Genomic DNA, 25,531 nt, shown 5'->3' on the forward strand with positions numbered 1-25,531 from the left:
TGTTTTAGCCTTTGGATGCAGTAAGTTACTGTCCCGAAAGGACACCGCTTGGGATTCATAGTTCTGAGGTTCCTGGTTTGATCCCCAGTGCGTGTGGAAACAAATAGGCAGTTTCATTCACCCTGTTGCACCTGTTCACCTAGCAGTAACTAGGTACCTGGGAGTTAGACAGCTGCTTTGGGTATGCCTCCTGGGCGTGTGTCACAAAAAGGGGGGCTGGTCGAGGATCGAACCGCGTGGACGCTAAGCCCCGAAAGCATCTCAAAATAACCTAAGTTATGTTATAGAACATAGCCAGTAGGATTATGAAGTTGTGATAATTTAGTTTTATTTGGCAAAGTTGACGAAGTACAGGACAGTTGCAGTACAGTACAATTTTGTTTAGTAAACGCTGCCAGGAGCTGGAGAGAGGAATTTAACTTGTACAGATTCTAGCGAGAGAGAAATGTGGTGCTTTGAGCTGAACATTTATTTATCAGTAAGTCCTGTTCTTTCCACGTTGCCACAAAGTCTAAATATTATTATTATTATTATGTAAAAAGCTACTCAAGGACCATTCGAGATCAAAGTCTCCATGAGAGGATCTAGAGGGAGTGTTTTGATGCGGCTTTAACGGTCTTCATGGTGCTTTACAGTGTTGATATTTGTTTATGCGAGTCCATACACCTATTACCAGGTGGGAAAGTGGCAGTAGAGTAAGTTCTGTTTAATAAGAATATTTATTAGAAGTGGGTGTGGGGTTTAGTGAAATAAATGATTATATGTTCAGACAGTTTCACTTATCCAGTGGGACCTGGCTAAATTGTCTTCATCTCTTAAAACAACAGGTTGTAAACTTTGTGATCTATCACTGGGGACCGGGCCAGCGATGGTCAGGTCGTGGTCTCGTTTCCAGCAAGTTACCCTGGGAGAGGCCAGCCCACAAGTTTAGGGTGAGCATACATGTGAATAACTAACTATTAATTTAACCCTACATATTTGTATATAAAAACCATTCCCCTGTAATACTCCACATAAGGTTTTCAGGAATTCAGAGGACCACATGCTTTTTGGACAATGAGACCTAGACTGAATGAACAACGGGTTGTGACTGGGTAAGTTGCAAGTCACCTAGAAAATCCAAGAAGAAAATTCTCCATTATTTCATATTGTTCTAATGAATGCGACAGGTTCTGGGTGTCGGTATTAGTCAATGTGTGGTTGTCTGGTGTATGTGTGGGGGTGTTTAAAGGGGGTGTGGGGTGCCCAGTTGTGTGTGAGGGAGAGAGCTTGTGCATGTCACCATGCTTCAAGGCAGAAGAGCAGGAATTCCTCTTGGGTACTGTCATTTATTAATTCCCTCCCATTCACTTTCAGTTTAGTTTCATTTTGTTTCTTTCTAGTTTTGGCTATAATTTTTTGGAGCGAGTTTAATAATATAGTACCTATTAGTAATATATAGTAGTAATATTACCTATTAATATATAGTACCAAGAATTCATTCATTCCTCCCCATTACATTCCCTTTTCCCTATATGTTCCTAAATATATGCCAAAACACACTTACCTATTCATAATAAATTTGTTATACTTTTTACTTGGAAAAGAGAAACTTAATACTCATGACTTTGAGAATGACACCATTTACTGTGTAATAGTGAATAAATGCTACTTTCAAAATAAAGTCTTTGATAGTTATTATTATCTTTAAGGCCATACTGATTGATGATGTATACTGATCATCATATTGTCTAAAAGACATAATATTAAACACCATACCTACACAAAAGTTTAGTGTACTACACCATGTATTTGTAGTATTCAACACACACATGCATCACCCCCCACACACACACACACAGTAGCCCTCATGACACTATAGAGATGTCAGTTGAATACCAATTGGCTTACAGTTGAATACCAATTGGCTTACAGTTGAATACCAATTGGATTATAAGCTTAGAAGGATACAATTAAGACCACCATAGTAATAACAACACACTCCAGTAAAGGTAATCAATTGAAACTAAAAACTATTTACTACAAGTTATATAAAAATAATATTTCCAGGTTACTCCATAAAATATATTCTGCTTTTTACAACAAAGCACACCAACATTTTAGCAGGAAACAAAACCTGCCAATTGCAACCCACCTTATATTTATAATCTTGATAATTAAATGTAATTAGAATAAATTATTTTGTATTAAAATAAATTTCAACGTTATATTAAGAATTGTCAATGGCAGAATACATTTTCAAATATTAGTTCACTCACTTCTGTCTATTTACTGATTTGAGCAAAGGAACAATTACAATACGTCAGGGGAAGATAACAGAGCCTCTCACTTTGCATACAAATTACAATACCTATCAGAAATATAAGGAAGAATTCCTTTGAATTAGTCATTACATAATTTTTATGTTTTTACATATACAAGTTGTTCATACAAGTGTGAACTTCAAAGTATTATGTAGTTCATTATATTAACAAGATATTTTGAATGGACATTTGTAATTATAATACAATACCTGTTAATGAGACACGAGACATTACATTAATGTAATTGATGTAATGGATCTAGCCTCCGTTATCCTTGAAGGAACACTCACAGGCAACAGGCACAGACAACTGCTAGGAAACCTCAAGTTGGTGCACCTGCAGAAAAAAAAATTATATATATATATATATATATATATAATATAATATATATAATATAATATATATAATATATATATATATATATATGTATATATATTTATGTTATATATATATATATATATATATATATATATATATATATATATATATATATATATATATATATAATATAATATATATAATATAATATATATAATATATATATATATATATGTATATATATTTATGTTATATATATATATATATATATATATATATATATATATATATATATATATATATATATATATATATGTATATATATGTATATGTATATATATGTATATGTATTTATATATATATGTATATATATATATATATATATATATATATATATATATATATATATATATAATTTATTTTTATTTTTATTTTTAAGAAACGGTATAATTTACATGACCTGAGGATATCTGGCAAGGCAGTGAGTGCCAACACCAAAACACCTAAAGTATACAAAGACATTAAAATATTATTACTGAGGAAGGTGGTTTCTTTCCTGAGCAGAGATCAATGTTTTTGAGATGGTTATTTTGGAAGAGAATGCCAGCAAGCACTGTGGGAAATATTTCCAATTTACAACAATTTTCTGCCCAACAAATTTATATATTATACAGCTATGAGGGTCAATTATGCACCAATTAATGCAGAACAAAATTTAAATTCTAACATTTGCTTATATATAAATCATAGAAAAAGTTAGCAACATTCCATGAATTATGTTGCTCAGTAAAGATTATGAAAACAGGATTCTGAAATACCTGTGCTGAGGCTGCTTTTATTTTTTTTATTAAAAGAGCCAACATGTGAAATAGAATATAATAGCACTTGTGTCCTCTTGGTGCTCTCTCGGTAATGCTAAGAGATGTACATAACGCGCACACAAAAACCATCACACACACACGATACACCTGGTCCCAAGCATACTTTATGAAGTATCTGACTTGTTAATAAATTTAAAACACAATTCAACCTAATTCTAAAAATGCATAAAAATAGGTGTATATGCACACGAACTTACGTGAACTGAAACTGGACAGGAAGGAGATGACTGCTAAGTGACTGACCTGTAGCAGGTACCAGTGAACAACAGGTAGAGCAGTGGGGGAGCCAAATGCCTAGATCACTGTGGTCACCAGAGATGATGAGGGTGTAGATCAATGTCGTCAGAATGGTTGTGAGCGGCCTGGAAGCTTGTAATTTTAGTAGCCAGGCCGCTCTCAACCATACTGAAAACACTGTTATAATGCTGCTACCTCCTCCTGGTACTTCAAGATCCAGTTGACACATTATTCTACCTCCCTACATTGCCAGTCTTTAATCAAAGGCCAAAAGACCCTCAATGCACCTAAAAATGGGAATGGTGAGCTGAAATGGGAATGGTGAGCTGCAAAATAACCCACCAGAAAGAGGAGTTTCATTACATTCAATGCTGGTTCTCTGGTCAGACTCCATCAGCAGCTCCCTATTGCTATCTCACCACAAAACAAAACAAAAGTACAAGGGGAAAAAACAACAAGAGTGAAGAAAAAGAAGACCATAACCCCAAGAAGGAGAAACAGACAGGAAAGTGACTCAAAACTACAGTGGTACCTCGGAATGCGATTGTCCCTGTATGCGAGGTTTTCGGAAGGCGAGGTGTATTTACTCCAAAAATTTGTCTCGGAAGGCGATGGTTACTTCGGGAGGCGAGTTTGGACGCGAGTTTGTTGATACGCGTACAGCCGACCTAGCGCGTGGTGGTTCGGCGATCGTCGCCCCTCTGCCCCGCTGGCCCTCAGTTTACCATTGTCTCGCGTTCAGTGACTACCCCCACATCAATTCTTGTCGCGGATTTTCAGTGTTTTGTTGGATTTTTGGTAATTTGTCTATACAATTTGTTATTATATATCTCACCATGAGTCCCAAGAAAGCCAGTGGTAAGGATAAAGGCCAGAAAGCTCATGTGAGGATGACAATAGAGGAGAAACAAGAGATCATTCGGAAGCATGAGAACGGTACACGTGTTGTTGAACTTTGTAGGCAGTACAACAAAGCCACATCAACAATATGCACTATACTTAAGAAGAAAAATAAGATTATGGGTGCTAAAGTGGCAAAAGGAGTAAGAACATTAACGGCACAAAGACCACAAATACTTGAAGAAGTGGAAAAGTTGTTATTAATTTGGATACACGACAAGGAGTTGAGGGGTGATAGTGTTTCGGAGGCCATTATTTGTGAGAAAGCCAGGGTGTTGCACGAAGACCTTCTAAAGAATACCCCTGCAACGAGTGATGCAGATAAGAAAGAGTTTAAGGCAAGCAGGGGGTGGTTTGAAAAATTTATAAAGAGAAGTGGTATCCATAGTGTTACAAGGCATGGGGTTATGTGATGTGATTACGGAAGGGGACTCCCCTTCCAAACAGTAACTCCTCTCCTCCTCCCCCCCCCTCACCATCTTCCATACGCCTACAGCACTCGACAGCAAGGTAAGTAATAACTGGAACACAGTTTTGTAGGTTTATTTAGATGAATTAGGTAAATTAGGTATAAAAATTTAGTTTGATGTGGGGTTTTTGGGGTAGTCATGAACGGATTAATTCATTTCCCTTTATTTCTTATGAGGAAATTAACTTCGGAAGGCGAGGCGTCTCCAGGAACGGATTAAACTCTTATTCTGAGGTATGCCTGTACACAGGCTCGTCACGGCCATGGCACAATAACCAAGTAACAAGCCGCCAAGATCTGAGAACACTAGAACCCTCAAGTGCAACCCTTAACCCAACAAATGGTCAAACACAGTGGACAAAGCCACAACCTACCCACAACCCAGGAAAGCACCCAGAAAACGTTGACCACCAAAGACAACAAGGGGTAAGAGAAATGAACCGTCAAGAACCCTACACCACTGCCATGACGAGAAATGCCATCAGCGGACCCCCACACAACCAGAGTCCAGAAAAAACGAAACAACCTAGCCAGCACAAAACCCCAGCCTGGAACCAACCACAGCACGAGGTGAACCAAAAGGAAGACAAAAACCCCAACTGAAGCAAAGCTAGTCAAAAGACAAGTGCCCCGAGGCCATGCTGCAGCGGAAAGGGGCCAAGAAAGAAGGAAATCATCTAGACTATGTGGACTAGCAAGGAATATAATAAAATGACTGCCCACATGAACTCTGAACACACCCACTTCCTTGAGCAGAACTAGAGCAAACAAGCAATACTCTAGCAGAGTATTATATCAGAGTAAGGCAGCTCAAAACTGTACAGGTTCCACTGTACTTGCAGATGCATCTGTTCAGGTATACTGTACCAGTCCCTTGCACCACTTGTCCACATTATGGAAGCCCTAACAAGACTGAAACAGTGATACCAAATTAACACACAATACACCTGGTCCCAAGCATACATTATCAAGTATCTGACATGTTAATCCATTTAAAACACAATTCAACCTAATTCTAAAAATGCATAAAAATAGGTGTATATGCACACGAACTTACGTGAACTGAAACTGGACAGGAAGGAGATGACTGCTAAGTGACTGACCTGTAGCAGGTACCAGTGAACAACAGGTAGAGCAGTGGGGGAGCCAAATGCCTAGATCACTGTGGTCACCAGAGATGATGAGGGTGTAGATCAATGTCGTCAGAATGGTTGTGAGCGGCCTGGAAGCTTGTAATTTTAGTAGCCAGGCCGCTCTCAACCATACTGAAAACACTGTTATAATGCTGCTACCTCCACCTGGTACTTCAAGATCCAGTTGACACATTATTCTACCTCCCTACATTACCAGTCTTTAATCAAAGGCCAAAAGACCCTCAATGCACCTAAAAATGGGAATGGTGAGCTGAAATGGGAATGGTGAGCTGCAAAATAACTCACCAGAAAGAGGAGTTTCATTACATTCAATGCTGGTTCTCTGGTCAGACTCCATCAGCAGCTCCCTATTGCTATCTCACCACAAAACAAAACAAAAGTACAAGGGGAAAAAACAACAAGAGTGAAGAAAAAGAAGACCATAACCCCAAGGAGAAACAGACAGGAAAGTGACTCAAAACTACACAGGCTCGTCACGGCCATGGCACAATAACCAAGTAACAAGCCGCCAAGATCTGAGAACACTAGAACCCTCAAGTGCAACCCTTAACCCAACAAATGGTCAAACACAGTGGACAAAGCCACAACCTACCCACAACCCAGGAAAGCACACAGAAAACGTTGACCACCAAAGACAACAAGGGGTAAGAGAAATGAACCGTCAAGAACCCTACACCACTGCCATGACGAGAAATGCCATCAGCGGTCCCCCACACAACCAGAGTCCAGAAAAAACGAAACAACCTAGCCAGCACAAAACTCCATCCCGGAACCAACCACAGCACGAGGTGAACCAAAAGGAAGACAAAAACCCCAACTGAAGCAAAGCCAGTCAAAAGACAAGTGCCCCGAGGCCACGCTGCAGCGGAAAGGGGCCAAGAAAGAAGGAAATCATCTAGACTATGTGGACTAGCATGGAATGTAATAAAATGACTGCCCACATGAACTCTGAACACACCCATTTCCTTGAGCAGAACTAGAGCAAACAAGCAATACTCTAGCAGAGTATTATATCAGAGTAAGGCAGCTCAAAACTGTACAGGTTCCACTGTACTTGCAGATGCATCTGTTCAGGTATACTGTACCAGTCCCTTGCACCACTTATCCACATTATGGAAGCCCTAACAAGACTGAAACAATGATACCAAATTAACACACGATACACCTGGTCCCAAGCATACATTATCAAGTATCTGACATGTTAATCCATTTAAAACACAATTCAACCTAATTCTAAAAATGCATAAAAATAGGTGTATATGCACACGAACTTACGTGAACTGAAACTGGACAGGAAGGAGTTGACTGCTAAGTGACTGACCTGTAGCAGGTACCAGTGAACAACAGGTAGAGCAGTGGGGGAGCCAAATGCCTAGATCACTGTGGTCACCAGAGATGATGAGGGTGTAGATCAATGTCGTCAGAATGGTTGTGAGCGGCCTGGAAGCTTGTAATTTTAGTAGCCAGGCCGCTCTCAACCATACTGAAAACACTGTTATAATGCTGCTACCTCCTCCTGGTACTTCAAGATCCAGTTGACACATTATTCTACCTCCCTACATTGCCAGTCTTTAATCAAAGGCCAAAAGACCCTCAATGCACCTAAAAATGGGAATGGTGAGCTGCAAAATAACCCACCAGAAAGAGGAGTTTCATTACATTCAATGCTGGTTCTCTGGTCAGACTCCATCAGCAGCTCCCTATTGCTATCTCACCACAAAACAAAACAAAAGTACAAGGGGAAAAACAACAAGAGTGAAGAAAAAGAAGACCATAACCCCAAGAAGGAGAAACAGACAGGAAAGTGACTCAAAACTACACAGGCTCGTCACGGCCATGGCACAATAACCAAGTAACAAGCCGCCAAGATCTGAGAACACTAGAACCCTTAAGTGCAACCCTTAACCCAACAAATGGTCAAACACAGTGGACAAAGCCACAACCTACCCACAACCCAGGAAAGCACCCAGAAAACGTTGACCACCAAAGACAACAAGGGGTAAGAGAAATGAACCGTCAAGAACCCTACACCACTGCCATGACGATAAATGCCATCAGCGGTCCCCCACACAACCAGAGTCCAGAAAAAACGAAACAACCTAGCCAGCACAAAACCCCATCCCGGAACCAACCACAGCACGAGGTGAACCAAAAGGAACACAAAAACCCCAACTGAAGCAAAGCCAGTCAAAAGACAAGTGCCCCGAGGCCATGCTGCAGCGGAAAGGGGCCAAGAAAGAAGGAAATCATCTAGACTATGTGGACTAGCAAGGAATGTAATAAAATGACTGCCCACATGAACTCTGAACGCACCCACTTCCTTGAGCAGAACTAGAGCAAACAAGCAATACTCTAGCAGAGTATTATATCAGAGTAAGGCAGCTCAAAACTGTACAGGTTCCACTGTACTTGCAGATGCATCTGTTCAGGTATACTGTACCAGTCCCTTGCACCATTTATCCACATTATGGAAGCCCTAACAAGACTGAAACAATGATACCAAATTAACACACGATACACCTGGTCCCAAGCATACATTATCAAGTATCTGACATGTTAATCCATTTAAAACACAATTCAACCTAATTCTAAAAATGCATAAAAATAGGTGTATATACACACGAACTTACGTGAACTGAAACTGGACAGGAAGGAGTTGACTGCTAAGTGACTGACCTGTGGCAGGTACCAGTGAACAACAGGTAGAGCAGTAGGGGAGCCAAATGCCTAGATCACTGTGTTCACCAGAGATGATGAGGGTGTAGATCAATGTCGTCAGGATGGTTGTGAGCGGCCTGGAAGCTTGTAATTTTAGTAGCCAGGCCGCTCTCAACCATACTGAAAACACTGTTATAATGCTGCTACCTCCTCCTGGTACTTCAAGATCCAGTTGACACATTATTCTACCTCCCTACATTGCCAGTCTTTAATCAAAGGCCAAAAGACCCTCAATGCACCTAAAAATGGGAATGGTGAGCTGCAAAAGAACCCACCAGAAAGAGGAGTTTCATTACATTCAATGCTGGTTCTCTGGTCAGACTCCATCAGCAGCTCCCTATTGCTATCTCACCACAAAACAAAACAAAAGTACAAGGGGAAAAACAAGAAGAGTGAAGAAAAAGAAGACCATAACCCCAAGAAGGAGAAACAGACAGGAAAGTGACTCAAAACTACACAGGCTCGTCACGGCCATGGCACAATAACCAAGTAACAAGCCGCCAAGATCTGAGAACACTAGAACCCTCAAGTGCAACCCTTAACCCAACAAATGGTCAAACACAGTGGACAAAGCCACAACCTACCCACAACCCAGGAAAGCACGCAGAAAACGTTGACCACCAAAGACAACAAGGGGTAAGAGAAATGAACCGTCAAGAACCCTACACCACTGCCATGACGAGAAATGCCATCAGCGGTCCCCCACACAACCAGAGTCCAGAAAAAACGAAACAACCTAGCCAGCACAAAACTCCATCCCGGAACCAACCACAGCACGAGGTGAACCAAAAGGAAGACAAAAACCCCAACTGAAGCAAAGCCAGTCAAAAGACAAGTGCCCCGAGGCCACGCTGCAGCGGAAAGGGGCCAAGAAAGAAGGAAATCATCTAGACTATGTGGACTAGCATGGAATGTAATAAAATGACTGCCCACATGAACTCTGAACACACCCATTTCCTTGAGCAGAACTAGAGCAAACAAGCAATACTCTAGCAGAGTATTATATCAGAGTAAGGCAGCTCAAAACTGTACAGGTTCCACTGTACATGCAGATGCATCTGTTCAGGTATACTGTACCAGTCCCTTGCACCACTTATCCACATTATGGAAGCCCTAATAAGACTGAAACAATGATACCAAATTAACACACGATACACCTGGTCCCAAGCATACATTATCAAGTATCTGACATGTTAATCCATTTAAAACACAATTCAACCTAATTCTAAAAATGCATAAAAATAGGTGTATATGCACACGAACTTACGTGAACTGAAACTGGACAGGAAGGAGTTGACTGCTAAGTGACTGACCTGTGGCAGGTACCAGTGAACAACAGGTAGAGCAGTAGGGGAGCCAAATGCCTAGATCACTGTGTTCACCAGAGATGATGAGAGTGTAGATCAATGTCGTCAGGATGGTTGTGAGCGGCCTGGAAGCTTGTAATTTTAGTAGCCAGGCCGCTCTCAACCATACTGAAAACACTGTTATAATGCTGCTACCTCCTCCTGGTACTTCAAGATCCAGTTGACACATTATTCTACCTCCCTACATTGCCACAGTCTTTAATCAAAGGCCAAAAGACCCTCAATGCACCTAAAAATGGGAATGGTGAGCTGCAAAAGAACCCACCAGAAAGAGGAGTTTCATTACATTCAATGCTGGTTCTCTGGTCAGACTCCATCAGCAGCTCCCTATTGCTATCTCACCACAAAACAAAACAAAAGTACAAGGGGAAAAACAACAAGAGTGAAGAAAAAGAAGACCATAACCCCAAGAAGGTGAAACAGACAGGAAAGTGACTCAAAACTACACAGGCTCGTCACGGCCATGGCACAATAACCAAGTAACAAGCCGCCAAGATCTGAGAACACTAGAACCCTCAAGTGCAACCCTTAACCCAACAAATGGTCAAACACAGTGGACAAAGCCACAACCTACCCACAACCCAGGAAAGCACACAGAAAACGTTGACCACCAAAGACAACAAGGGGTAAGAGAAATGAACCGTCAAGAACCCTACACCACTGCCATGACGAGAAATGCCATCAGCGGTCCCCCACACAACCAGAGTCCAGAAAAAACGAAACAACCTAGCCAGCACAAAACTCCATCCCGGAACCAACCACAGCACGAGGTGAACCAAAAGGAAGACAAAAACCCCAACTGAAGCAAAGCCAGTCAAAAGACAAGTGCCCCGAGGCCACGCTGCAGCGGAAAGGGGCCAAGAAAGAAGGAAATCATCTAGACTATGTGGACTAGCATGGAATGTAATAAAATGACTGCCCACATGAACTCTGAACACACCCATTTCCTTGAGCAGAACTAGAGCAAACAAGCAATACTCTAGCAGAGTATTATATCAGAGTAAGGCAGCTCAAAACTGTACAGGTTCCACTGTACATGCAGATGCATCTGTTCAGGTATACTGTACCAGTCCCTTGCACCACTTATCCACATTATGGAAGCCCTAACAAGACTGAAACAGTGATACCAAATTAACACACAATACACCTGGTCCCAAGCATACATTATCAAGTATCTGACATGTTAATCCATTTAAAACACAATTCAACCTAATTCTAAAAATGCATAAAAATAGGTGCATATGCACACGAACTTACGTGAACTGAAACTGGACAGGAAGGAGATGACTGCTAAGTGACTGACCTGTAGCAGGTACCAGTGAACAACAGGTAGAGCAGTGGGGGAGCCAAATGCCTAGATCACTGTGGTCACCAGAGATGATGAGGGTGTAGATCAATGTCGTCAGAATGGTTGTGAGCGGCCTGGAAGCTTGTAATTTTAGTAGCCAGGCCGCTCTCAACCATACTGAAAACACTGTTATAATGCTGCTACCTCCTCCTGGTACTTCAAGATCCAGTTGACACATAATTCTACCTCCCTACATTGCCAGTCTTTAATCAAAGGCCAAAAGACCCTCAATGCACCTAAAAATGGGAATGGTGAGCTGCAAAATAACCCACCAGAAAGAGGAGTTTCATTACATTCAATGCTGGTTCTCTGGTCAGACTCCATCAGCAGCTCCCTATTGCTATCTCACCACAAAACAAAACAAAAGTACAAGGGGAAAAACAAGAAGAGTGAAGAAAAAGAAGACCATAACCCCAAGAAGGAGAAACAGACAGGAAAGTGACTCAAAACTACACAGGCTCGTCACGGCCATGGCACAATAACCAAGTAACAAGCCGCCAAGATCTGAGAACACTAGAACCCTCAAGTGCAACCCTTAACCCAACAAACGGTCAAACACAGTGGACAAAGCCACAACCTACCCACAACCCAGGAAAGCACACAGAAAACGTTGACCACCAAAGACAACAAGGGGTAAGAGAAATGAACCGTCAAGAACCCTACACCACTGCCATGACGAGAAATGCCATCAGCGGTCCCCCACACAACCAGAGTCCAGAAAAAACGAAACAACCTAGCCAGCACAAAACTCCATCCCGGAACCAACCACAGCACGAGGTGAACCAAAAGGAAGACAAAAACCCCAACTGAAGCAAAGCCAGTCAAAAGACAAGTGCCCCGAGGCCATGCTGCAGCGGAAAGGGGCCAAGAAAGAAGGAAATCATCTAGACTATGTGGACTAGCAAGGAATGTAATAAAATGACTGCCCACATGAACTCTGAACACACCCACTTCCTTGAGCAGAACTAGAGCAAACAAGCAATACTCTAGCAGAGTATTACATACTTGCAGATGCATCTGTTCAGGTATACTGTACCAGTCCCTTGCACCACTTGTCCACATTATGGAAGCCCTAACAAGACTGAAACAGTGATACCAAATTAACACACGATACACCTGGTCCCAAGCAAACATTATCAAGTATCTGACATGTTAATCCATTTAAAACACAATTCAACCTAATTTTAAAAATGCATAAAAATAGGTGTATATGCACACGAACTTACGTGAACTGAAACTGGACAGGAAGGAGATGACTGCTTAGTGACTGACCTGTAGCAGGTACCAGTGAACAACAGGTAGAGCAGTGGGGGAGCCAAATGCCTAGATCACTGTGGTCACCAGAGATGATGAGGGTGCAGATCAATGTCGTCAGAATGGTTGTGAGCGGCCTGGAAGCTTGTAATTTTAGTAGCCAGGCCGCTCTCAACCATACTGAAAACACTGTTATAATGCTGCTACCTCCTCCTGGTACTTCAAGATCCAGTTGACACATTATTCTACCTCCCTACATTGCCAGTCTTTAATCAAAGGCCAAAAGACCCTCAATGCACCTAAAAATGGGAATGGTGAGCTGCAAAAGAACCCACCAGAAAGAGGAGTTTCATTACATTCAATGCTGGTTCTCTGGTCAGACTCCATCAGCAGCTCCCTATTGCTATCTCACCACAAAACAAAACAAAAGTACAAGGGGAAAAACAACAAGAGTGAAGAAAAAGAAGACCATAACCCCAAGAAGGAGAAACAGACAGGAAAGTGACTCAAAACTACACAGGCTCGTCACGGCCATGGCACAATAACCAAGTAACAAGCCGCCAAGATCTGAGAACACTAGAACCCTCAAGTGCAACCCTTAACCCAACAAATGGTCAAACACAGTGGACAAAGCCACAACCTACCCACAACCCAGGAAAGCACGCAGAAAACGTTGACCACCAAAGACAACAAGGGGTAAGAGAAATGAACCGTCAAGAACCCTACACCACTGCCATGACGAGAAATGCCATCAGCGGTCCCCCACACAACCAGAGTCCAGAAAAAACGAAACAACCTAGCCAGCACAAAACTCCATCCCGGAACCAACCACAGCACGAGGTGAACCAAAAGGAAGACAAAAACCCCAACTGAAGCAAAGCCAGTCAAAAGACAAGTGCCCCGAGGCCACGCTGCAGCGGAAAGGGGCCAAGAAAGAAGGAAATCATCTAGACTATGTGGACTAGCATGGAATGTAATAAAATGACTGCCCACATGAACTCTGAACACACCCATTTCCTTGAGCAGAACTAGAGCAAACAAGCAATACTCTAGCAGAGTATTATATCAGAGTAAGGCAGCTCAAAACTGTACAGGTTCCACTGTACATGCAGATGCATCTGTTCAGGTATACTGTACCAGTCCCTTGCACCACTTATCCACATTATGGAAGCCCTAATAAGACTGAAACAATGATACCAAATTAACACACGATACACCTGGTCCCAAGCATACATTATCAAGTATCTGACATGTTAATCCATTTAAAACACAATTCAACCTAATTCTAAAAATGCATAAAAATAGGTGTATATGCACACGAACTTACGTGAACTGAAACTGGACAGGAAGGAGTTGACTGCTAAGTGACTGACCTGTGGCAGGTACCAGTGAACAACAGGTAGAGCAGTAGGGGAGCCAAATGCCTAGATCACTGTGTTCACCAGAGATGATGAGAGTGTAGATCAATGTCGTCAGGATGGTTGTGAGCGGCCTGGAAGCTTGTAATTTTAGTAGCCAGGCCGCTCTCAACCATACTGAAAACACTGTTATAATGCTGCTACCTCCTCCTGGTACTTCAAGATCCAGTTGACACATTATTCTACCTCCCTACATTGCCACAGTCTTTAATCAAAGGCCAAAAGACCCTCAATGCACCTAAAAATGGGAATGGTGAGCTGCAAAAGAACCCACCAGAAAGAGGAGTTTCATTACATTCAATGCTGGTTCTCTGGTCAGACTCCATCAGCAGCTCCCTATTGCTATCTCACCACAAAACAAAACAAAAGTACAAGGGGAAAAACAACAAGAGTGAAGAAAAAGAAGACCATAACCCCAAGAAGGTGAAACAGACAGGAAAGTGACTCAAAACTACACAGGCTCGTCACGGCCATGGCACAATAACCAAGTAACAAGCCGCCAAGATCTGAGAACACTAGAACCCTCAAGTGCAACCCTTAACCCAACAAATGGTCAAACACAGTGGACAAAGCCACAACCTACCCACAACCCAGGAAAGCACACAGAAAACGTTGACCACCAAAGACAACAAGGGGTAAGAGAAATGAACCGTCAAGAACCCTACACCACTGCCATGACGAGAAATGCCATCAGCGGTCCCCCACACAACCAGAGTCCAGAAAAAACGAAACAACCTAGCCAGCACAAAACTCCATCCCGGAACCAACCACAGCACGAGGTGAACCAAAAGGAAGACAAAAACCCCAACTGAAGCAAAGCCAGTCAAAAGACAAGTGCCCCGAGGCCACGCTGCAGCGGAAAGGGGCCAAGAAAGAAGGAAATCATCTAGACTATGTGGACTAGCATGGAATGTAATAAAATGACTGCCCACATGAACTCTGAACACACCCATTTCCTTGAGCAGAACTAGAGCAAACAAGCAATACTCTAGCAGAGTATTATATCAGAGTAAGGCAGCTCAAAACTGTACAGGTTCCACTGTACATGCAGATGCATCTGTTCAGGTATACTGTACCAGTCCCTTGCACCACTTATCCACATTATGGAAGCCCTAACAAGACTGAAACAGTGATACCAAATTAACACACAATACACCTGGTCCCAAGCATACATTATCAAGTATCTGACATGTTAATCCATTTAAAACACAATTCAACCTAATTCTAAAAATGCATAAAAATAGGTGCATATGCACACGAACTTACGTGAACTGAAACTGGACAGGAAGGAGATGACTGCTAAGTGACTGACCTGTAGCAGGTACCAGTGAACAACAGGTAGAGCAGTGGGGGAGCCAAATGCCTAGATCACTGTGGTCACCAGAGATGATGAGGGTGTAGATCAATGTCGTCAGAATGGTTGTGAGCGGCCTGGAAGCTTGTAATTTTAGTAGCCAGGCCGCTCTCAACCATACTGAAAACACTGTTATAATGCTGCTACCTCCTCCTGGTACTTCAAGATCCAGTTGACACATAATTCTACCTCCCTACATTGCCAGTCTTTAATCAAAGGCCAAAAGACCCTCAATGCACCTAAAAATGGGAATGGTGAGCTGCAAAATAACCCACCAGAAAGAGGAGTTTCATTACATTCAATGCTGGTTCTCTGGTCAGACTCCATCAGCAGCTCCCTATTGCTATCTCACCACAAAACAAAACAAAAGTACAAGGGGAAAAACAAGAAGAGTGAAGAAAAAGAAGACCATAACCCCAAGAAGGAGAAACAGACAGGAAAGTGACTCAAAACTACACAGGCTCGTCACGGCCATGGCACAATAACCAAGTAACAAGCCGCCAAGATCTGAGAACACTAGAACCCTCAAGTGCAACCCTTAACCCAACAAACGGTCAAACACAGTGGACAAAGCCACAACCTACCCACAACCCAGGAAAGCACACAGAAAACGTTGACCACCAAAGACAACAAGGGGTAAGAGAAATGAACCGTCAAGAACCCTACACCACTGCCATGACGAGAAATGCCATCAGCGGTCCCCCACACAACCAGAGTCCAGAAAAAACGAAACAACCTAGCCAGCACAAAACTCCATCCCGGAACCAACCACAGCACGAGGTGAACCAAAAGGAAGACAAAAACCCCAACTGAAGCAAAGCCAGTCAAAAGACAAGTGCCCCGAGGCCATGCTGCAGCGGAAAGGGGCCAAGAAAGAAGGAAATCATCTAGACTATGTGGACTAGCAAGGAATGTAATAAAATGACTGCCCACATGAACTCTGAACACACCCACTTCCTTGAGCAGAACTAGAGCAAACAAGCAATACTCTAGCAGAGTATTACATACTTGCAGATGCATCTGTTCAGGTATACTGTACCAGTCCCTTGCACCACTTGTCCACATTATGGAAGCCCTAACAAGACTGAAACAGTGATACCAAATTAACACACGATACACCTGGTCCCAAGCAAACATTATCAAGTATCTGACATGTTAATCCATTTAAAACACAATTCAACCTAATTTTAAAAATGCATAAAAATAGGTGTATATGCACACGAACTTACGTGAACTGAAACTGGACAGGAAGGAGATGACTGCTTAGTGACTGACCTGTAGCAGGTACCAGTGAACAACAGGTAGAGCAGTGGGGGAGCCAAATGCCTAGATCACTGTGGTCACCAGAGATGATGAGGGTGCAGATCAATGTCGTCAGAATGGTTGTGAGCGGCCTGGAAGCTTGTAATTTTAGTAGCCAGGCCGCTCTCAACCATACTGAAAACACTGTTATAATGCTGCTACCTCCTCCTGGTACTTCAAGATCCAGTTGACACATTATTCTACCTCCCTACATTGCCAGTCTTTAATCAAAGGCCAAAAGACCCTCAATGCACCTAAAAATGGGAATGGTGAGCTGCAAAAGAACCCACCAGAAAGAGGAGTTTCATTACATTCAATGCTGGTTCTCTGGTCAGACTCCATCAGCAGCTCCCTATTGCTATCTCACCACAAAACAAAACAAAAGTACAAGGGGAAAAACAACAAGAGTGAAGAAAAAGAAGACCATAACCCCAAGAAGGAGAAACAGACAGGAAAGTGACTCAAAACTACACAGGCTCGTCACGGCCATGGCACAATAACCAAGTAACAAGCCGCCAAGATCTGAGAACACTAGAACCCTCAAGTGCAACCCTTAACCCAACAAATGGTCAAACACAGTGGACAAAGCCACAACCTACCCACAACCCAGGAAAGCACCCAGAAAACGTTGACCACCAAAGACAACACGGGGTAAGAGAAATGAACTGTCAAGCACCCTACACCACTGCCATGACGATAAATGCCATCAGCGGTCCCCCACACAACCAGAGTCCAGAAAAAACGAAACAACCTAGCCAGCACAAAACCCCATCCCGGAACCAACCACAGCACGAGGTGAACCAAAAGGAACACAAAAACCCCAACTGAAGCAAAGCCAGTCAAAAGACAAGTGCCCCGAGGCCACGCTGCAGCGGAAAGGGGCCAAGAAAGAAGGAAATCATCTAGACTATGTGGACTAGCATGGAATGTAATAAAATGACTGCCCACATGAACTCTGAACACACCCATTTCCTTGAGCAGAACTAGAGCAAACAAGCAATACTCTAGCAGAGTATTATATCAGAGTAAGGCAGCTCAAAACTGTACAGGTTCCACTGTACATGCAGATGCATCTGTTCAGGTATACTGTACCAGTCCCTTGCACCACTTATCCACATTATGGAAGCCCTAATAAGACTGAAACAATGATACCAAATTAACACACGATACACCTGGTCCCAAGCATACATTATCAAGTATCTGACATGTTAATCCATTTAAAACACAATTCAACCTAATTCTAAAAATGCATAAAAATAGGTGTATATGCACACGAACTTACGTGAACTGAAACTGGACAGGAAGGAGTTGACTGCTAAGTGACTGACCTGTGGCAGGTACCAGTGAACAACAGGTAGAGCAGTAGGGGAGCCAAATGCCTAGATCACTGTGTTCACCAGAGATGATGAGGGTGTAGATCAATGTCGTCAGGATGGTTGTGAGCGGCCTGGAAGCTTGTAATTTTAGTAGCCAGGCCGCTCTCAACCATACTGAAAACACTGTTATAATGCTGCTACCTCCTCCTGGTACTTCAAGATCCAGTTGACACATTATTCTACCTCCCTACATTGCCACAGTCTTTAATCAAAGGCCAAAAGACCCTCAATGCACCTAAAAATGGGAATGGTGAGCTGCAAAAGAACCCACCAGAAAGAGGAGTTTCATTACATTCAATGCTGGTTCTCTGGTCAGACTCCATCAGCAGCTCCCTATTGCTATCTCACCACAAAACAAAACAAAAGTACAAGGGGAAAAACAACAAGAGTGAAGAAAAAGAAGACCATAACCCCAAGAAGGAGAAACAGACAGGAAAGTGACTCAAAACTACACAGGCTCGTCACGGCCATGGCACAATAACCAAGTAACAAGCCGCCAAGATCTGAGAACACTAGAACCCTCAAGTGCAACCCTTAACCCAACAAATGGTCAAACACAGTGGACAAAGCCACAACCTACCCACAACCCAGGAAAGCACACAGAAAACGTTGACCACCAAAGACAACAAGGGGTAAGAGAAATGAACCGTCAAGAACCCTACACCACTGCCATGACGAGAAATGCCATCAGCGGTCCCCCACACAACCAGAGTCCAGAAAAAACGAAACAACCTAGCCAGCACAAAACTCCATCCCGGAACCAACCACAGCACGAGGTGAACCAAAAGGAAGACAAAAACCCCAACTGAAGCAAAGCCAGTCAAAAGACAAGTGCCCCGAGGCCACGCTGCAGCGGAAAGGGGCCAAGAAAGAAGGAAATCATCTAGACTATGTGGACTAGCATGGAATGTAATAAAATGACTGCCCACATGAACTCTGAACACACCCATTTCCTTGAGCAGAACTAGAGCAAACAAGCAATACTCTAGCAGAGTATTATATCAGAGTAAGGCAGCTCAAAACTGTACAGGTTCCACTGTACATGCAGATGCATCTGTTCAGGTATACTGTACCAGTCCCTTGCACCACTTATCCACATTATGGAAGCCCTAATAAGACTGAAACAATGATACCAAATTAACACACGATACACCTGGTCCCAAGCATACATTATCAAGTATCTGACATGTTAATCCATTTAAAACACAATTCAACCTAATTCTAAAAATGCATAAAAATAGGTGTATATGCACACGAACTTACGTGAACTGAAACTGGACAGGAAGGAGTTGACTGCTAAGTGACTGACCTGTGGCAGGTACCAGTGAACAACAGGTAGAGCAGTAGGGGAGCCAAATGCCTAGATCACTGTGTTCACCAGAGATGATGAGGGTGTAGATCAATGTCGTCAGGATGGTTGTGAGCGGCCTGGAAGCTTGTAATTTTAGTAGCCAGGCCGCTCTCAACCATACTGAAAACACTGTTATAATGCTGCTACCTCCTCCTGGTACTTCAAGATCCAGTTGACACATTATTCTACCTCCCTACATTGCCACAGTCTTTAATCAAAGGCCAAAAGACCCTCAATGCACCTAAAAATGGGAATGGTGAGCTGCAAAAGAACCCACCAGAAAGAGGAGTTTCATTACATTCAATGCTGGTTCTCTGGTCAGACTCCATCAGCAGCTCCCTATTGCTATCTCACCACAAAACAAAACAAAAGTACAAGGGGAAAAACAACAAGAGTGAAGAAAAAGAAGACCATAACCCCAAGAAGGAGAAACAGACAGGAAAGTGACTCAAAACTACACAGGCTCGTCACGGCCATGGCACAATAACCAAGTAACAAGCCGCCAAGATCTGAGAACACTAGAACCCTCAAGTGCAACCCTTAACCCAACAAATGGTCAAACACAGTGGACAAAGCCACAACCTACCCACAACCCAGGAAAGCACACAGAAAACGTTGACCACCAAAGACAACAAGGGGTAAGAGAAATGAACCGTCAAGAACCCTACACCACTGCCATGACGAGAAATGCCATCAGCGGTCCCCCACACAACCAGAGTCCAGAAAAAACGAAACAACCTAGCCAGCACAAAACTCCATCCCGGAACCAACCACAGCACGAGGTGAACCAAAAGGAAGACAAAAACCCCAACTGAAGCAAAGCCAGTCAAAAGACAAGTGCCCCGAGGCCACGCTGCAGCGGAAAGGGGCCAAGAAAGAAGGAAATCATCTAGACTATGTGGACTAGCATGGAATGTAATAAAATGACTGCCCACATGAACTCTGAACACACCCATTTCCTTGAGCAGAACTAGAGCAAACAAGCAATACTCTAGCAGAGTATTATATCAGAGTAAGGCAGCTCAAAACTGTACAGGTTCCACTGTACATGCAGATGCATCTGTTCAGGTATACTGTACCAGTCCCTTGCACCACTTATCCACATTATGGAAGCCCTAACAAGACTGAAACAGTGATACCAAATTAACACACAATACACCTGGTCCCAAGCATACATTATCAAGTATCTGACATGTTAATCCATTTAAAACACAATTCAACCTAATTCTAAAAATGCATAAAAATAGGTGCATATGCACACGAACTTACGTGAACTGAAACTGGACAGGAAGGAGATGACTGCTAAGTGACTGACCTGTAGCAGGTACCAGTGAACAACAGGTAGAGCAGTGGGGGAGCCAAATGCCTAGATCACTGTGGTCACCAGAGATGATGAGGGTGTAGATCAATGTCGTCAGAATGGTTGTGAGCGGCCTGGAAGCTTGTAATTTTAGTAGCCAGGCCGCTCTCAACCATACTGAAAACACTGTTATAATGCTGCTACCTCCTCCTGGTACTTCAAGATCCAGTTGACACATTATTCTACCTCCCTACATTGCCAGTCTTTAATCAAAGGCCAAAAGACCCTCAATGCACCTAAAAATGGGAATGGTGAGCTGCAAAATAACCCACCAGAAAGAGGAGTTTCATTACATTCAATGCTGGTTCTCTGGTCAGACTCCATCAGCAGCTCCCTATTGCTATCTCACCACAAAACAAAACAAAAGTACAAGGGGAAAAACAAGAAGAGTGAAGAAAAAGAAGACCATAACCCCAAGAAGGAGAAACAGACAGGAAAGTGACTCAAAACTACACAGGCTCGTCACGGCCATGGCACAATAACCAAGTAACAAGCCGCCAAGATCTGAGAACACTAGAACCCTCAAGTGCAACCCTTAACCCAACAAATGGTCAAACACAGTGGACAAAGCCACAACCTACCCACAACCCAGGAAAGCACACAGAAAACGTTGACCACCAAAGACAACAAGGGGTAAGAGAAATGAACCGTCAAGAACCCTACACCACTGCCATGACGAGAAATGCCATCAGCGGTCCCCCACACAACCAGAGTCCAGAAAAAACGAAACAACCTAGCCAGCACAAAACTCCATCCCGGAACCAACCACAGCACGAGGTGAACCAAAAGGAAGACAAAAACCCCAACTGAAGCAAAGCCAGTCAAAAGACAAGTGCCCCGAGGCCACGCTGCAGCGGAAAGGGGCCAAGAAAGAAGGAAATCATCTAGACTATGTGGACTAGCATGGAATGTAATAAAATGACTGCCCACATGAACTCTGAACACACCCATTTCCTTGAGCAGAACTAGAGCAAACAAGCAATACTCTAGCAGAGTATTATATCAGAGTAAGGCAGCTCAAAACTGTACAGGTTCCACTGTACTTGCAGATGCATCTGTTCAGGTATACTGTACCAGTCCCTTGCACCACTTGTCCACATTATGGAAGCCCTAACAAGACTGAAACAGTGATACCAAATTAACACACGATACACCTGGTCCCAAGCAAACATTATCAAGTATCTGACATGTTAATCCATTTAAAACACAATTCAACCTAATTTTAAAAATGCATAAAAATAGGTGTATATGCACACGAACGTACGTGAACTGAAACTGGACAGGAAGGAGATGACTGCTAAGTGACTGACCTGTAGCAGGTACCAGTGAACAACAGGTAGAGCAGTGGGGGAGCCAAATGCCTAGATCACTGTGGTCACCAGAGATGATGAGGGTGTAGATCAATGTCGTCAGAATGGTTGTGAGCGGCCTGGAAGCTTGTAATTTTAGTAGCCAGGCCGCTCTCAACCATACTGAAAACACTGTTATAATGCTGCTACCTCCTCCTGGTACTTCAAGATCCAGTTGACACATTATTCTACCTCCCTACATTGCCAGTCTTTAATCAAAGGCCAAAAGACCCTCAATGCACCTAAAATTGGGAATGGTGAGCTGCAAAATAACCCACCAGAAAGAGGAGTTTCATTACATTCAATGTTGGTTCTCTGGTAAGACTCCATCAGCAGCTCCCTATTGCTATCTCACCACAAAACAAAATAAAAGTACAAGGGGAAAAACAACAAGAGTGAAGAAAAAGAAGACCATAACCCCAAGAAGGAGAAACAGACAGGAAAGTGACTCAAAACTACACAGGCTCGTCACGGCCATGGCACAATAACCAAGTAACAAGCCGCCAAGATCTGAGAACACTAGAACCCTCAAGTGCAACCCTTAACCCAACAAATGGTCAAACACAGTGGACAAAGCCACAACCTACCCACAACCCAGGAAAGCACCCAGAAAACATTGACCACCAAAGACAACAAGGGTAAGAGAAATGAACCGTCAAGAACCCTACACCACTGCCATGACGAGAAATGCCATCAGCGGACCCCCACACAACCAGAGTCCAGAAAAAACGAAACAACCTAGCCAGCACAAAACCCCAGCCCGGAACCAACCACAGCACGAGGTGAACCAAAAGGAAGACAAAAACCCCAACTGAAGCAAAGCCAGTCAAAAGACAAGTGCCCCGAGGCCACGCTGCAGCGGAAAGGGGCCAAGAAAGAAGGAAATCATCTAGACTATGTGGACTAGCATGGAATGTAATAAAATGACTGCCCACATGAACTCTGAACACACCCATTTCCTTGAGCAGAACTAGAGCAAACAAGCAATACTCTAGCAGAGTATTATATCAGAGTAAGGCAGCTCAAAACTGTACAGGTTCCACTGTACTTGCAGATGCATCTGTTTAGGTATACTGTACCAGGCCCTTGCACCACTTGTCCACATTATGGAAGCCCTAACAAGACAAACAGTGATACCAAATTAACATTTTTGAAGAGCTTAATTTGTTAGCAATATAAACCTACCAATAAATCACGAGCCCCATCAGGGACTAAATTTCTTTTGCACCATTCATATATGTGTGCAGCAGCTTTCTGCACATCACCAATCTTCTGGGCCCCAACCCATACTCCCTGCACTTTGCTTGTACCTGGGCTGATCTCACTTGTCGTGTACGTCACAGCCTCGCCTAAAAAATTACGAAATAAATCAATACAAAAACTCTTCTTATAGTATTATATTTCATTATGCATACTTAAAAACAGCCTGCCTTTTAGTACTAAATTAAATTTGCATTTATGAACATGACTTCAAATTAATTACTTGTATAACTAAAAATATATAGGTACAGTATACAGATGGAAGTAAGACGAGGTTAGAGCACTGTTTTCTAAGCAAGTCTCGGTTACAAGGCATCCAAAATTAATTTACAGTAGATGACTACACTACTTAAGGGGCTGGGAGACCCAAATATATTTGAATATAATGAAAATTACTTATAAATGAATATAAATGTTTATAAATTACTTATAAACAAATCTCCAATTATTTATCAACAGCTTTGTGAAAATTTAATTCCAATATGTTAAGAAATGGATTTTATATGAATACAGTATGTAAAAAAAATAAAATGTTCTGATTATAAGGCGAACATCTCCTATTAAATTAACTGGAACCGAGGGATAATGCAGTGATAATGAGATACAAGCACCTGTCCGACTCACAGAAGAAGAATAGTAGTAAAGAGGGTCCACAAAGTGGATATGCAGCTGGTGCTTTTCTAGCATTACTGAGTAATACATAACAAATAATAATGAGCAAATGTGTTGTTATGCTGTATTTTGTTATATATCATAAATACAATGCCCAATGCCAGTATCTGTTAACTTTACCAATGTCCAACAATTTTTGGGAGAGGGGGAGGGGAGGGACCAAATTAAAAAAAATTTTATCTTTGTTTATGATTGGTTGTAGCTTCTACATCTTGGGGAATGCATACCCGTCACTATGCATGTGAAGGGTGAACGAAACTGGTAAACAAGTTAATCAGTTACAGGTGGCAGAAATTGACTTTTTTTTTTTTACAAAAAATGTACAATTCCAACCTACTGTATTCTCTTTGTCTCTTTAGGTGGTATTGAAGAATGGAAACCATATGCAGGCTTATCACTTATTTAAAGCACAGTATACTTATTATCCTTATTAACCCATTATCTTTATCCCTATTTTTTTAGGGGGATTATTTTTCTTGACTATTTCAACACATATTGACCTACAACTTTCACATATTTGAGTAAGAATGCCAAGCAATATTGATTAAAACTTACAAGATATGACAAATTCGAACTACGTAGTATCATATTTAGTGTCGAGAACTTTACCTTCATTTTTCTCCATAAAGAGGATTTTCAACTTTGAGACAAGCCGTTAAATTACTCTCAAACTCAAGTTTTAAATTGAGGAAAATGAACGTTATATGCCATTCTAATGATGGCATAATCATTAAACCCATAATGAATAAAATATTAGTTGGTGAAATATTAAATTCATCAACTTAATTTGAAGTTGTGAAATTTTAAATTTCAATTTTTTTTCCTGTTATGATATTTTACCATTCTTAAAAGTTGGAGCATTCACCATGCAGATTATGCACAAAAAAGTTTGAGTATTTGAGGAAGGTTGAGAAATCAGTCTCCTGGCCCCTTAACACATCTTGGATCATCAATCATGACATCTATATATCATCAAATCCAAACTTTGACAAATTAATTCTGCTGATAGCTAATTGCTAGTTAAATTACATAAAAGGCATATTTATGCAAAAATTAAAGTGTTTATGTACAATTAAGCACTTGTTCTGCAATTAAGCAGAACATGTGATTTGGCAGTTAAGATCTCCTAAAATGCCGACA

General features: G+C 42.1%; 1 protein-coding gene across 1 annotated transcript in view; it reads right to left on the bottom strand.

The window, feature by feature from the left end:
* Positions 1-2,022: 2,022 nt before the first annotated feature.
* The window catches only part of LOC123746372 (uncharacterized), a 32,735-nt gene continuing 9,226 nt past the window's right edge, over positions 2,023-25,531 (bottom strand). The window contains exons 3-4 of the mRNA XM_045727876.2: positions 23,645-23,808; positions 2,023-2,639 (exon numbers count right to left, since the gene is read on the bottom strand). Coding sequence (XP_045583832.2) covers positions 2,616-2,639; positions 23,645-23,808 — 188 coding nt within the window. The 3' untranslated portion in view covers positions 2,023-2,615. The remainder of the gene's footprint in view (positions 2,640-23,644; positions 23,809-25,531) is intronic.

Source organism: Procambarus clarkii, chromosome 10 (assembly GCF_040958095.1).
Source record: "Procambarus clarkii isolate CNS0578487 chromosome 10, FALCON_Pclarkii_2.0, whole genome shotgun sequence".
Lineage (NCBI taxonomy): Eukaryota > Metazoa > Arthropoda > Malacostraca > Decapoda > Cambaridae > Procambarus > Procambarus clarkii.